Source organism: Eucalyptus grandis, chromosome 2 (genome assembly GCF_016545825.1).
Source record: "Eucalyptus grandis isolate ANBG69807.140 chromosome 2, ASM1654582v1, whole genome shotgun sequence".
Lineage (NCBI taxonomy): Eukaryota > Viridiplantae > Streptophyta > Magnoliopsida > Myrtales > Myrtaceae > Eucalyptus > Eucalyptus grandis.
The window spans coordinates 50,555,673-50,568,141 of record NC_052613.1 but is presented as its reverse complement, the minus strand read 5'-3'; the positions used below and the strand labels follow the sequence as shown (position 1 = coordinate 50,568,141).

Sequence of the window (12,469 nt, the reverse complement as noted above, 5' to 3'; positions counted from 1 at the left end):
AATTTGCCCGGAATTTGGAAGTTTCTCTCTTGGCCTCAAAATGCCGAGTTACTGTTCATGTCTAAAATGCCCGAAAAATACACCAAAAAATTCGAAAAACAAGGCAGAGGCAATAAACACGCCGATACCAAATGTAAGACATAAAAATTAATATGCGAAGCCATATCAATTGAAGACAAACCTTCAACCATTGTTCTTGTTCGCGTTCGTCGAAAAGCCTGAAATCAAGAAGGTAATAGACGCACTCTACTAACCAAATTTCCTCACGTCGATGGTGTATTCTAAATGTGAGGATTTTGTGTTAGACCTGATCACCCGTCGAAATGAACATACGTCCCTATTTATACATCGTCTCCCATCAAGACAGATGGTTGTCACGAAAGGGTACGAAGCGTGGAAAAATTTATGTCGAACAGTCGCAACCTTTAAGAGAAAATGCGGGTCTAAAATGTGGGATCACAAAAAAATAAATAACAGCCATATGACCTTGAAGTGCTCTTTGGAGGGAGATACTGCTTGATAAAACACGCCATTGACGCATACCAAATCTATTAAAGCTTCAACTCCAGCTCAGGTCGAAGCCTTAGCGTTGCTCGAAGGACTTTAGTTTGTGCAGAGAAAGGGTTTGGAGAGAGTTTGCATCTAGTCAAATCATTTTGACCTGATAAGTGCTTTGAACTCTGCAGATTAGTACTCACGGGAGGCGCGCCTGCTTATCAAAGAATGCTCTCAAATCCTCGTGGGCCTCTCATCTGTGAGGCTTGAGTTTGGCCCAAGAAGTTCTAACATGGTTGCTGATTAGGCTGCGAAGACTCATAAGAATTGCTGTCTTCCTTATGACTGGACTTTTTCACCCCCCCTGCCCTTTGGGCTTTGCTTTGTAGGGATGCCCCAGTTGTGGGTAGCACTCGTATGATATAAATAAAACCTCATATTTAGACCCCCCAAAAAAAAAAAAAAAAAAAAATGCCACCGATGGCCCCAATGTTCTTGGCTAGAACTCTTTCTTCTCTGTTGTGGCCAGATAGAATGGGTTGGATGAGAAGGAGTTGAGACTCAAAATGTGATGATTACCGGCGCAAAGATGCAGGAATTAAAGGAAAAATGTGATGATTAATGGTGCAAAGATGGAGGAATTAAAGGATTGTTGCTGGAGTTGCAATTGGTCGAGCTAGTGCCAATTAATTTACTGGACAAACTGGTCGTGGATGTTTATCGATTGGCCAAGGCAACACAAAAATAAGTCACAACTGAGGTTTTGCTCATAATTTCCTAATATATTCTTCCGTGACAATTTTCACAAAAATCATTGACCTCCTTCTCTACAACACAGATTATATTTCCTAATCCATAACACCGACATGGTCCCCTCATATAGTCTTTCTTGTTAGTTTTCATGAAAAATTACTGACACGATCCGTTAATTCATAACACTGACATATCCCATAATATAGCCATTCTTGCTAATTTTTATTAGAAATCACTAACATAATCCTCTAATCCATAACAAGGAGAATTAAAGTCCATTCCATGAGGACAATCGACTTAACTGTGAGATTTTATGCGATTACTGTTAATTATTTTAAAAGTTTAAGTTATTAAATGAATGTGTGATTTAATATATAATTATTCTAATATCGACAAACAAGACATTGATTCTTGGGATCGTTCTTGAAGCCCGGGCTTATTCTTTTCGTCAGTAGAATGAATGTTGAAAATCGGTCGTTATATGGTGGCGGTCGCTTCCCATCCATCCGAGTTCAAGGCATCGGAATGGATACGGAAATAGTTGCGAAGGCAGGGAGAGGGAAGAACAGAGAGTCTTATAAGGAAAAGCCAGATCATGTTTTCTTTAATTGGCGCCAAATTTGCGGTGATTAGAGGTACTTTTAGAATCATAATAAATAAAACGATTATGACCACCATCGTGATAAAAGAGTTTGCACATTCACTTTTAGATTACTGATACCTGTGTTTGGAATTAGTTTTGCAATTAGATTTTCCGATATTTAATGGTGGATGTGTGAGTTAATTATGGTAAATCTAATCAAGGAAATTATGATCCGGTGCTCTCTGGCAGAGAGAAATCGCCATATCATCCTCACGCCGGAGCTCTTTCTCCTTCCTTAGATATAAACCCTAATTTATAACTTCCATCTCCACACCCGCACACCAAGTCCAGCAGCCTGCTCTGTATCTTCAGGTAATAACCTCTCTGCAATGTAGGGGGAATTTCTTGATGTTTCTCCTCTTCTTTCTTTCCTGTGAATGTCCTGATCGGTTCCTTTTTTTTTTTTTTCCTGTTTTTCCTGCAAATCTGCGGTCATTGTATATCCGGAAGTCAGTGATGCGGGTCTTGTTCCACGATAAAGATCATTGATTTATAGTGTATGAATCGATGATGGTGACTGATGCACATTTAGGAGAGAGAAGATCCGATTGTGGGCTTTGCCTGCATGGATTAGATTTAAAAAGGGCGTCTTTCTTCTGTTTGATTGATGATGCTAGATTGCTAGTGTTCTCGAAGAGATGGGTGGGCGAAGTTAATTCATGCCAATGCTTAGTTGACGTAATTGTCGGCGTTTCTTGTATCGGGTTGCTTAGATATTGTTAATTGGAGTTTCTCTCTGGGGGATCTTGTTTTGCTTATGTGCATGTTGATGATTATTATCGGGAGAGAGAAATCTGTGTCGAGCATCCAGTTCGCTTGTTTATGATTTCAGCATTCGAGTGGTAATTAAAGAAGTAGCTTGTTCATGTTCAATGCTAATGCTTATAATCTTCTATTGTGCGTCTGCAGATTATAAAGAACCATTTCTGGGAAAGCAATGGCAGTTGCACTTTATGACCTTGGTTCGGCAGCAGGACTGAAGAAGCTCGATGAACACCTCCTCACACGTAGCTACATAACTGGGTTAGTATCTGCTCTTCCCTGTCTACTTTTCGAATGAGAAAACAATAGATGAGTTCATGTGCAGATGTTTTTTCTCTGTCTTTGCTATGTTAGGTACCAAGCTTCAAAGGATGACATCACTGTCCATGAAGCACTTCCAGGGTCCCCGTCATCTGAATTCATCAATGTATCTAGGTGGTATAACCACATTGAGGCTCTATTGAGGATTGCGTAAGTTCTCATGACACCTTAAGTTTTTAATTCATCTTGGCTTCAGCACACTAGGCATATGATTGAGCATCTACTTGTTAGTTGTAAGTTGGCTTTTTTTTTTTTTTCTTCCTTTTTCTAAAGTCTAACACTTTACCCATGTCAGTGGTGTTTCTGCAGAAGGATGTGGTGTTATTATTGAGGGTTTTGCTCCAATCGCTGAGGAGGCAGTGGCAACTCCCCCTGTTGATGAAACAAAGGCAAGCTTCTGTTTTCTTTTTCTTTTTTTCTTTTTTTTTTTGTGGGGGGGTGTTTGATAGATGCTTTATTACTGTTTTTGTGCTTTTGTTGAAAGATTTACTTTTAAAACAGAAGTTCGATGGGGTTATGTTCTTTAAACCGTCATTGTGAAACCTAAATACAAAACTTTACCATAATATAAACTCGCTTATTGCAGGCTGCAGCTGCAGAGGATGATGATGATGATGATGTAGATTTGTTTGGTGAAGAGACTGAAGAGGAGAAGAAGGCTGCTGAGGAACGTGCAGTTGCCGTCAAGGCATCTGCAAAGAAGAAAGAATGTGAGTTTTTTATATACACATAGGAGATAATGATTCAAAGCTGTGTGTTTGTTCATAGTTCCCTAACTCATAATTTATTTCCTTTGGTATCAGGAAAAAACCTGTTTTTGATGTGAATTTACAGTAATCTATCCAATTGTCTGGAAGGAGGCTGTCCATAGCTTGCTCCAGCTATATAATATATTGTTAATTTACAAAAAATAGCCTAATTCATATGATGCCCACAATTGGGTCCATGGCTTATTCATCATCGATTTTTGATGGAAGCACTGAGGACTGTTTGCATGCTATCCCATGCTTTAGAAAATTGAGTCGATAACAATAAAAAGAGATCTTAACGTTCAGTACTTATTTTCAGCTGGCAAGTCATCTGTGCTGTTGGATGTGAAGCCATGGGATGATGAGACTGACATGCAAAAGCTCGAGGAAGCAGTAAGAAGCATCCAAATGGAAGGGTTGCTTTGGGGAGCATGTACGTTCTGTTCCCTTTGTTTGTCCTTGGCTTTAATAAATTGCACTGGGTCTTAGCTTTCCTTTTGCCCATTAAGGTGGCATAAGTTGTTCTTGCATGATTATGAAACATTAATTACAATTTTGGTGTGTCTTGTTACTTTCAAATTCACACGTATTTTAGGGATGTGAAATAATATGTTTTCTCTTAATACCAAATGTTTGGTGCTGCTACCTTGAAGATTCTGCTAGATGAGAGTCTATCTGATATTAACATTTGATGTCAAACAGCCAAGCTCGTACCTGTGGGCTATGGTATAAAGAAAATGCAAATTATGATGACTATTGTGGACGATTTGGTTTCGGTTGACACCCTCATTGAGGACCATCTTACGGTTGAACCGGTGAATGAATATGTCCAGAGCTGTGACATTGTTGCTTTCAACAAAATATGTAAGAACATTCTCTGGCCGATTATTTGCTATTCTCATCTGTTATACATCGTTTTGGAGCTTGTTTCTGCTTTGGCGCATCTGTCTAAGGGTTCTTTTGTTTCATTTGTTGCAGGACTTACGTGACATATTGAGGTTGTGCCTGAGTGTTTTCTCATCGACTTTGTAGCCGATATTTGGTGTCTAATCTCCCTGAGTTCTTTACAGAACTAGATGGAAGAGACGTATCTCTATCTTCATGGATTCGAATCTGTATATTTATTTGGTTAATGTAGCTATGTTACAACTGTCGTCTTGATCTTTTATTCTTTCGATGTTGTGTCACACAACAGTATTTGCTTTGGAAATAAAATTTTGATCGAACCTCTGAGGCTACATGTTGGGCTTGCATCCTTTTTCCTTTCCGGAACTTGCCTGTACATATTGAGCCCGGGTTCCGCCACAGGATTGTGCTCCTCGAGGTAGATTGATATCATCATATGCCTTGAGTTGAGCGAGGCTTGCATACGTATCAGAATATCTTAACGCATCAAGACAATCATTTATTCTTCTAGTAACTTCCCATCTCAAATCTTGATTTCTTAGAACTGGTTTTACTTCTACATGAGTGCGGTGACTCTGGTTGTTTCTCTGGATTCCAAGTCAAGTCGAACCTTTTTGGTGCAAGGAGAAAAATGACAAGTGAACAAACCAACTGTACCTATTGAAATCTACTCCAAAGTAGTGATGGAGTCTGCAAGGGAGTAGTGTTATCCAGTTTTACTTGGACCGATGGCATCCAGATTCACCATTTGATATGCTTGAACTTTCCGGCAATCGTTAGGGAGTTGATTATAGCAACTACCGATTAATGAAAGCCAGGGAACTTCTTCGAAGGGTCCATGGCATTCCAGTCATCTTTATACAAGGGGCGGTCTTTATCAGCTTGGATGATGCCGTCTTGTGTAGCCCTACGATTGACGTTTATATTTCTCATTCGAAGATAACGACGCTTTGTCATTCAACCGGACTTTATCTCGAGTGTGGTCTCGCTCAAAATCAAAAGGTTTCACCTACCACGTTGATCATTATGTGCTCACATTGAAGACCATGTTCAACACGCATCGCTTCTTAGCATGCAAGATTCCGGTTGCTTCACCAGCTTGGCGATAGCGAATGTCAAAGATCGCGCCTCATTCTAAATCGGCTAAAAAATTAGGCTCGTATAGATACGAAAACGTGCATGCGCAGAGGGTGCAGAATTAAGTGCACGACATTCGCGACCCTCAGGTCACAAGACTGACCGTGCAGAGCACCGAACTTGAATATAATGCGAGTTCAAACCATGGGAAACGATGAAAGAAGCGGGTCAAGCACGAAATGGCAAATGCTTGACAGAGAAACAACCAATTGATGAGATGAGGAAGTCGTTCGGCAAACCCTGATCGATTCCATGGACCCGCAGAAACGTTGACCGAAAAGCAGATGGGACGAGAGTCTGGCGGCGTCGGCAGGGTCCTGATCCTGATCATGGCCCGTCAAACGGATTTGACCCGTGAAACGGGAAAGAACCATCGGTGATTTCAGGGTTGCGCAGCTCCTTCGAAAAACAGGAAGTCATGAACGTTTTGCCCGTACTTGTTCTTATCGGTTTCAAGATCCCATCCAAATGATCCCGGAACGAACAGGGTAATTGGACGGAGCCCAAAAATCAGTTTCGCCTGGAGATTTTCTCGATGCTCGCCTACAGATACGACATAATGATCTCCTTATTTTCCTGTTTGATACCTCTACCGTCGAAATGTAGCAACATATCAAATTCGAGTGAGGACGTTGATAATGGATGATGACTTTCAGAAGATTTTTTGGGGCCTAAGAGGTCGGGCCCATTATCGCTGTTCCCCGAAAGTGCGTATGTGAATTAAATGATTAATATTTATAATGGGGCGATTGGGACAAGAAGCTCTCGTAGCTCAGTTGGTTAGAGCACCCGTTTAGTAAGCGGGAGGTCTTGAGTTCGACTCTCAACGAGAGCAAAGCCTTCTCATTCTTTCCCTTTTTACTTTTTCTTGGTCGGATTCTCATTCTCTTTTCTGGCCATCTTTTGAGGAGGTTTCGGGTTCTTTTCCACTCTCTGTAGTGCTTCCTTTTCCCCCTTTTTGTTTTTGAATCATTCGCTCTTTTAGCCATGCGACCAAACCAATGAATCTGCAAAAGTGCCTTTTAACCTAAAGAAAGCCGTCGACGTATTACTCGGGGTCAAGACATTATTCCCTCGAAGCCATTTGGCCATCGCAAAGTCGCTCCCCAATTGCGATGTTTTTTTTTTTTCCTCCAGCAAGCAAGGGACACGTGTATAGAGACTCGAATACATCTAATTGAAAGTAGGACAGAAAAAAAAAAAAAAAAGTCTTAAACCTATTGTATAAAATGCCAATTCAATCACAAATCTTTCAATTTGGCTAACTTAGTCTTAATTCTTTTAATGATTTATCAATATAGTTGTTCCAACTTGCAATTATTAAAGTGAACGTCAAATGTCCTATATAGTACGATCGATACTGATGAGGAAAAATTTATATATTTTTTTGAAGTTGTGATATTATTTTTTTGTTTTCTCTTTTCTTCCTTCACTAGTCACCCAAATTTTTGAATAATTAAAAAGATATAGAAAAATTTTAGTGTCGATTGTGTTGCACAGGATGATTGGTATCCACGTCAATGATTGTCAACCACAAATCGGCCATAAGGACTACATCGACAAATAATTAAGAGATTTAGGATTAAATTGACTACATTAAAATGTTTTTTTTTTTTTTCGGGAACCGCCGTACAGCTGGCAGCTAGCGGCGTAAACCCGGGCCGACCCGAGGGGATCCACCTCCCCCGGACCATGAGTGAGTCGCACAAGTGACCATGGGGATTCGAACTCGCTCTCTTCCGAAAGAGGGATTGAGCGCAAATCACATGACCACTAATGAGGTGGGTTACATTAAAATGTTTATGACTAAAAAGTTTAAGAATTTTGTTATTATTATTTTTTTAATTCTCCGCATTGAAATTTTATGGAAGACCTTGCAAACCCTATGAACTAATTAAATTTAAACCTTTGGCTTACGCAAGTGACCCCATCTAGAATAATATGTACACAATTGGCAAGCACCGACATTTGTTGCAATTTGCTACTTGCATGGGATTACACTTTTACAAGCCAAATCTTAGTTACCTTGGCTAACTTTTGATATCATGATTTTATCCTTCATTTAATAGTATGGGATTATCGTTTTTCTTGTAGAAAGAAATCAACTTGGATTGACCCACCAGTGTATAGCTGCGTTGGTTGAGAGTCTCTCATTCATCGCTGAGGCCGATGGTTCGAAACCCGCAAGTGTTAGCGTTATAAGTGGGGGGTCATGTGTTAATCTCCCTTAAGATATAGTCGTCGGTCCAAAGATGCCCATGCCATGTGGTGTTGGCGGGCCCAGAGACCCCGGATAGCGTAAGCGAAAGGGGACCCAAGCGGAATTCTCGGTTACCAAAAAAAAGAAAGAAATTAACTTGTATCAGATCCTTAGTTTTATTATCCGATCTCCCAATAAATATTAACACCGCAGAATCGTAGACTTGCTACATCAATGTCGACTTGAATTAAAGAATCGTAGTAAAAGAAGCAAGCTGACTAGATAAGCACTGAAGAAAGTACATGGCATATTCGGGAACCAACCAGCGCAGCTCGATTTTTACTTTCGTTCGAGGTTTCAACGCGCCCGTTTCGGGATTCCCATGTGATGGCCCTGATTAGCCACATGAGAAAAAGTTGACTACGACTTTGCATCCCAGGGGACAATGTTAATATAGGTAGGTCGGCGTCGTTGCTTAGGTATTGGATGGTCCACAATCTAATTAGACCATGAAAAATTCAAAATTGTTTGCAAACCTTCCATGAATTCAAGTACGTAGTTGCCTCGAATTGTAAATAAAAATTGTGTGGTTGGAATAGGGCAGGTTTGAATGGTGTTAGAGCTTATGCGAGACTGATACAGTGGGTGTTGATCTTGTGAAGGCACAAAAAGAGATTATTGCTTGCTCCAGTTGCATGTGAATAATTGAATTCATTGAATCCTGTCACAGTTAAATGTTGATCGATTATATATAGGCGCAATGAAATTCGCACCATACATGGCAAATTATTAATATTCTTAAGCGGTAGGGAAACGATAAACTAAGACTTTTTTTGACGTGTAGCTTTATGGTCTACTGGGGGGATGGATCTCCCGGGCATAATCTATTTGCAGTTCTTTTACATTATTTAGCACCTTGAAGTTGCCAACTTCTATACCATCAACGATGAGATTTACTTCTATTTTTAATTTGATAGGTTAGGATGAATCGGGACCCGTCTTTAAAAATTCCCTTTTGAGTATTGGCGTAAAAAGGCTAGTGAACGATAAAGTCAAGGTTCGATGTAATCTCTCTTTGGCCCAAAGAAAAAAAAAAGAAAAAAAGAAAGAAGAAGAAGACTAGTCGATTTGAATTTCGCTTTAGCATACGCATTTGAATATGATATTTGCCGAATTCGACGGGACGGGAACCCAAAACAGACGGAGCAAGATGCTTCAAATGTTCAATGTTGGTAGTCTTTTCAATCCCGGAAAAAGAAAGACAAAAAATAAAATAAAATAAGGGTCGGAGTCAAACAAACGGCGAATGTAATTTAATGTTGATTAAAATAGATAATTTCAATATCTGCTCTGGAATCTGCGGATCGAGTGCAATAGCATATTGGGGAAACAAACATGTGGGGGAAGGCCTTTTTGATATTCGTTAATTTCAAGAATATCCTCGTTGTTTAAGAAAGCTCTCGCTTAATCAAATATTTCGTGTTTCTCTCCTTCTACATGGAACCTCCACGTGGTCCTTTTTGGGCTCTCGTGAGAAGATGTTTAATAACTATTATGTTTTCAAAAATAATTTCTATTTAAAAATGATTATTTTTTATTTTGTTCTTTGGACAAATTTCTGAGTATTTAAAAATATTCGATAACTATTCAAAATTTATATTCCAAAATAGAAATGCATTTGGTACGAATCTTAAATTTTTTTGTGATTTAAAATTTCTTTAAAATTTTTAATACTTTTATCGTATTTTTCTCCTTTTTCCTCCTCCTCCTCTTCTTCTTGTAGCTAGTCACCAATTGGGGACTAGCTAGGCAAATTGGCAAGGCTCGACCTTGCTTAGTTGGTGCAAGGTTGGCCTTGCCAAATCTGGGCAAGGCTTATCTCGCCCAATCGGTTGCCGGCCAAGCTGATCACCGACCATCGTCATGGCTGGCAATCGATTGGAGGAAGAAAAAGATAAAAACAAAAACAAGAAAAAAAAAAAGAAAAATGGTTGATTTTGGAATTATTTTTGGGAGCAAAAAAGCAATTTTTTTCTTTACTTTTTGATTTTATTCCAAATTTATTTTAGTGAACAAATTTGTATCTAAGAAAAAAAAAGTTACCAAATAGTTTCTAATCTTTTTTTTTGTTCTAGGAAGCAAAAGAACACATTGGGTACTGTTTGGCACGTTACCATACAGGCCAAGTTTTTGGCGAATCTCAAGCCGATAGAGCATGACTCCAAAGGAAAAATTACCCAACTAATCAAAAATATATTATAGGATTAAGAAAACCATAAATTTGTATACTTGAGACTACCGCCGAAAATCTTAAATTTGTATATTTATGACAAATTTACCTTATATAAAATTCTGTTAAATTGGATTAACGTCACTAAAAATTACAAATTTGTATACTTGTGACAAATGGAGAGCAATATCAAACAAATATACTTGTCAATTGTCATGTGTTATTTAACTCAATAATTTGATAGTAAAAATTTAACAAAAACTATTAGGGGTAAATCTATCACAAGTTTACTAATTTGGATTTTTTGTAGTCAAGATTTAAATTTTCAGTTGATTTTCATTGAAATGGTTGATAATGCGATCCAATCACGCCAGTCGTTCTAAGTGACGCATTTACGTGAGCAATTTCCAGTATTTATTGACTAGAGCAATTAAATTGAAATTTCGTGTAAAAGTTAAAGATTAAATTGATTGGAAGAATTACACTAGGACCTTATGCCGCTTTAATTATCATATACGCATGACCTATTGTGTTGTCTTCACCATGATAATCATCATGTTTGCTTAAAGATCATGGACAAGTACGGGGGCACCTACGCTTATCGTGATTTGTCCAGATTTAACGTAACAATTACAGTAGTCGCAATGAATGTGTCCCTTGCCTAAAATCAATAATTACAAGTACCCTTTTTTTTTAACCATTAATGCGGTCGGTGTGGGTGGGCCCAAGAGAGAAAAGTAGTTGAAGTGCAAGGATGAGGTTATTAAACCTTGTGTCATAAGAAAATGTGCTAATCTCCAAACCTTTTTGGCAAATTCCATCATCAACCTACGTAGTAATGAATTAATGATTACGTCTCTGTAATCATTAAGATAGACATAGTTACGGAAGGATTCTTTTAGTAAACACGACTGACGTAAGGAAGTGGTGTTTTATCAAGTGCCATATGGGCACGTGGATCGCTTATTAAGTCATGGGAACTTATAGGGCATGGTCGGTCTGCCATTGCCGTCATCTTGTCTAGATTGTGGACATTTACTCAAATTCTCGGCTCTCAAACTCGACTTTGTTTTTGCTCAGTCGATGATGGCGATGAGAGTATGCACACGAAGGAGGTTGACATAGAGGTGTACATGGTCCGGGCGAACGGTTCCCGATCTAGAACTGGGAACCGCCTACTAAGGATCGGTTCCGAAAAATTAGAACCGGGATTCACCTGTTTGTTGTATGAATCCACCCGGGAACCGGACCGTTGGTCCGGTCTAGGTCCCGAGTGGATCCATGGAACCGGTCCGCAAAGTGCAGTATCCCATCCCCTCAAATCACGACTCACCACCTTCAGTTTCAACATTACCCTCTCTACCTCTATCCTTCTTTCCTGCAAATATTGGCAGAGCTTTCAGATTCAACTCGTTATTGTAGTTTTGACATCCATCCTTGGTCTCTTTCTTCTCTTTTCCTTGTTGCTCAGTCCTCAAGGGTAAGGAAGAAAGAAACCCATCATTCCCCCCTGCCTATCTCTCTCTCTCTGTTATCTTCTCGTTTCGCATGAATTCAAAGGACCTTGCCCGCGAGGCTCTCTGGCTTTCACTCTCCGAGCTTTCCCTTTTGCTGCAAATTCGTTCGTGAGTTCGTTGACGTCTGATAGGGCTGCTCTGCATAGTTTTTTCTTGGTTTTGTTTTCATTTTAGGGTCTCTGCTTCTTGCTTCTTCTTCTTTTGATACGTTGCATTCTTGTTTCTAGTTGCGTTGGGTGGTTTGTTGGGTTTAGATCTCGAGGGTCATCACAATTCATGTTGGTGTTTTCGGATCATAATGTGATTTATTGCTTATGTTTTGAGAGGCTTGTCTTTGTTATATTGGGATAAAAAGTCGGTTATTTATGGGATTTCTAAGGCTATGGTTGCATAGAGGAAGGAGGGGGGCAGAAGCCAATCCCTCCCAGAGATTGCTGCAGCTCATGAAAAATTAATCGGTCCGGTCCAGGTGGGTGGGTGGACGGATCCACCCATGGAACCGGGAACTGGACCGGTACCCACCGGTTCCCATAAATTGGAATCGGGAACCAAATTGGTTCCCTCAAGAACCACCGATTTTGGGCGATTCTGGTCTGGTTTTGGGCGGTTTGGGTGGATCCCGATTCTTTTGCACACCCCTAGGTTGACATAAGTAGCGATGACGATGATGCCAGCTTTTCAAAGTTAATTTAAAAGAAAGGAGGGATGACATGGATCAAGGTGTTCCAAGCCGGCAATTTTTTTTAGGAGTGTATA

At 39.6% G+C, this 12,469-nt stretch overlaps 1 protein-coding gene and 1 non-coding gene across 4 annotated transcripts; both read left to right on the top strand.

The window, feature by feature from the left end:
- The first annotated feature begins 1,751 nt into the window (after window positions 1-1,751).
- LOC104433448 (elongation factor 1-delta) lies at window positions 1,752-4,963 on the top strand. Of its 3 annotated transcripts, none has more exons than XM_039306142.1 (9): window positions 1,752-1,883; window positions 2,081-2,203; window positions 2,801-2,914; window positions 3,008-3,124; window positions 3,270-3,363; window positions 3,561-3,684; window positions 4,043-4,156; window positions 4,426-4,587; window positions 4,702-4,963. In XM_039306142.1, coding segments are annotated over exons 3-9 (699 nt in total). In that variant the 5' UTR covers window positions 1,752-1,883; window positions 2,081-2,203; window positions 2,801-2,828; the 3' UTR covers window positions 4,704-4,963. The 3 variants fall into 3 exon arrangements, with proteins under 3 accessions (XP_039162076.1, XP_010044500.1, XP_039162075.1); XM_039306141.1 differs by having other exon boundaries at window positions 1,758-1,883; window positions 2,053-2,203; XM_010046198.3 differs by lacking the exon at window positions 2,081-2,203 and having other exon boundaries at window positions 1,756-1,883.
- A 1,564-nt stretch (window positions 4,964-6,527) lies between these two features.
- TRNAT-AGU lies at window positions 6,528-6,601 on the top strand. Its single transcript has one exon. It is a non-coding gene; the product is annotated as a tRNA-Thr (tRNA).
- The last annotated feature ends 5,868 nt before the right edge of the window (window positions 6,602-12,469 follow it).

Excerpts from the sequence above, each read along its gene's own strand:
- LOC104433448 (XM_039306142.1), top strand. The coding sequence starts at position 2,829 with ATGGCAGTTGCACTTTATGACCTTGGTTCGGCAGCAGGACTGAAGAAG. Across the intron at positions 2,915-3,007 it reads ACACGTAGCTACATAACTGG|GTACCAAGCTTCAAAGGATG; the intron begins GTTAGTATCTGC and ends TTGCTATGTTAG. Across the intron at positions 3,125-3,269 it reads GAGGCTCTATTGAGGATTGC|TGGTGTTTCTGCAGAAGGAT; the intron begins GTAAGTTCTCAT and ends TACCCATGTCAG.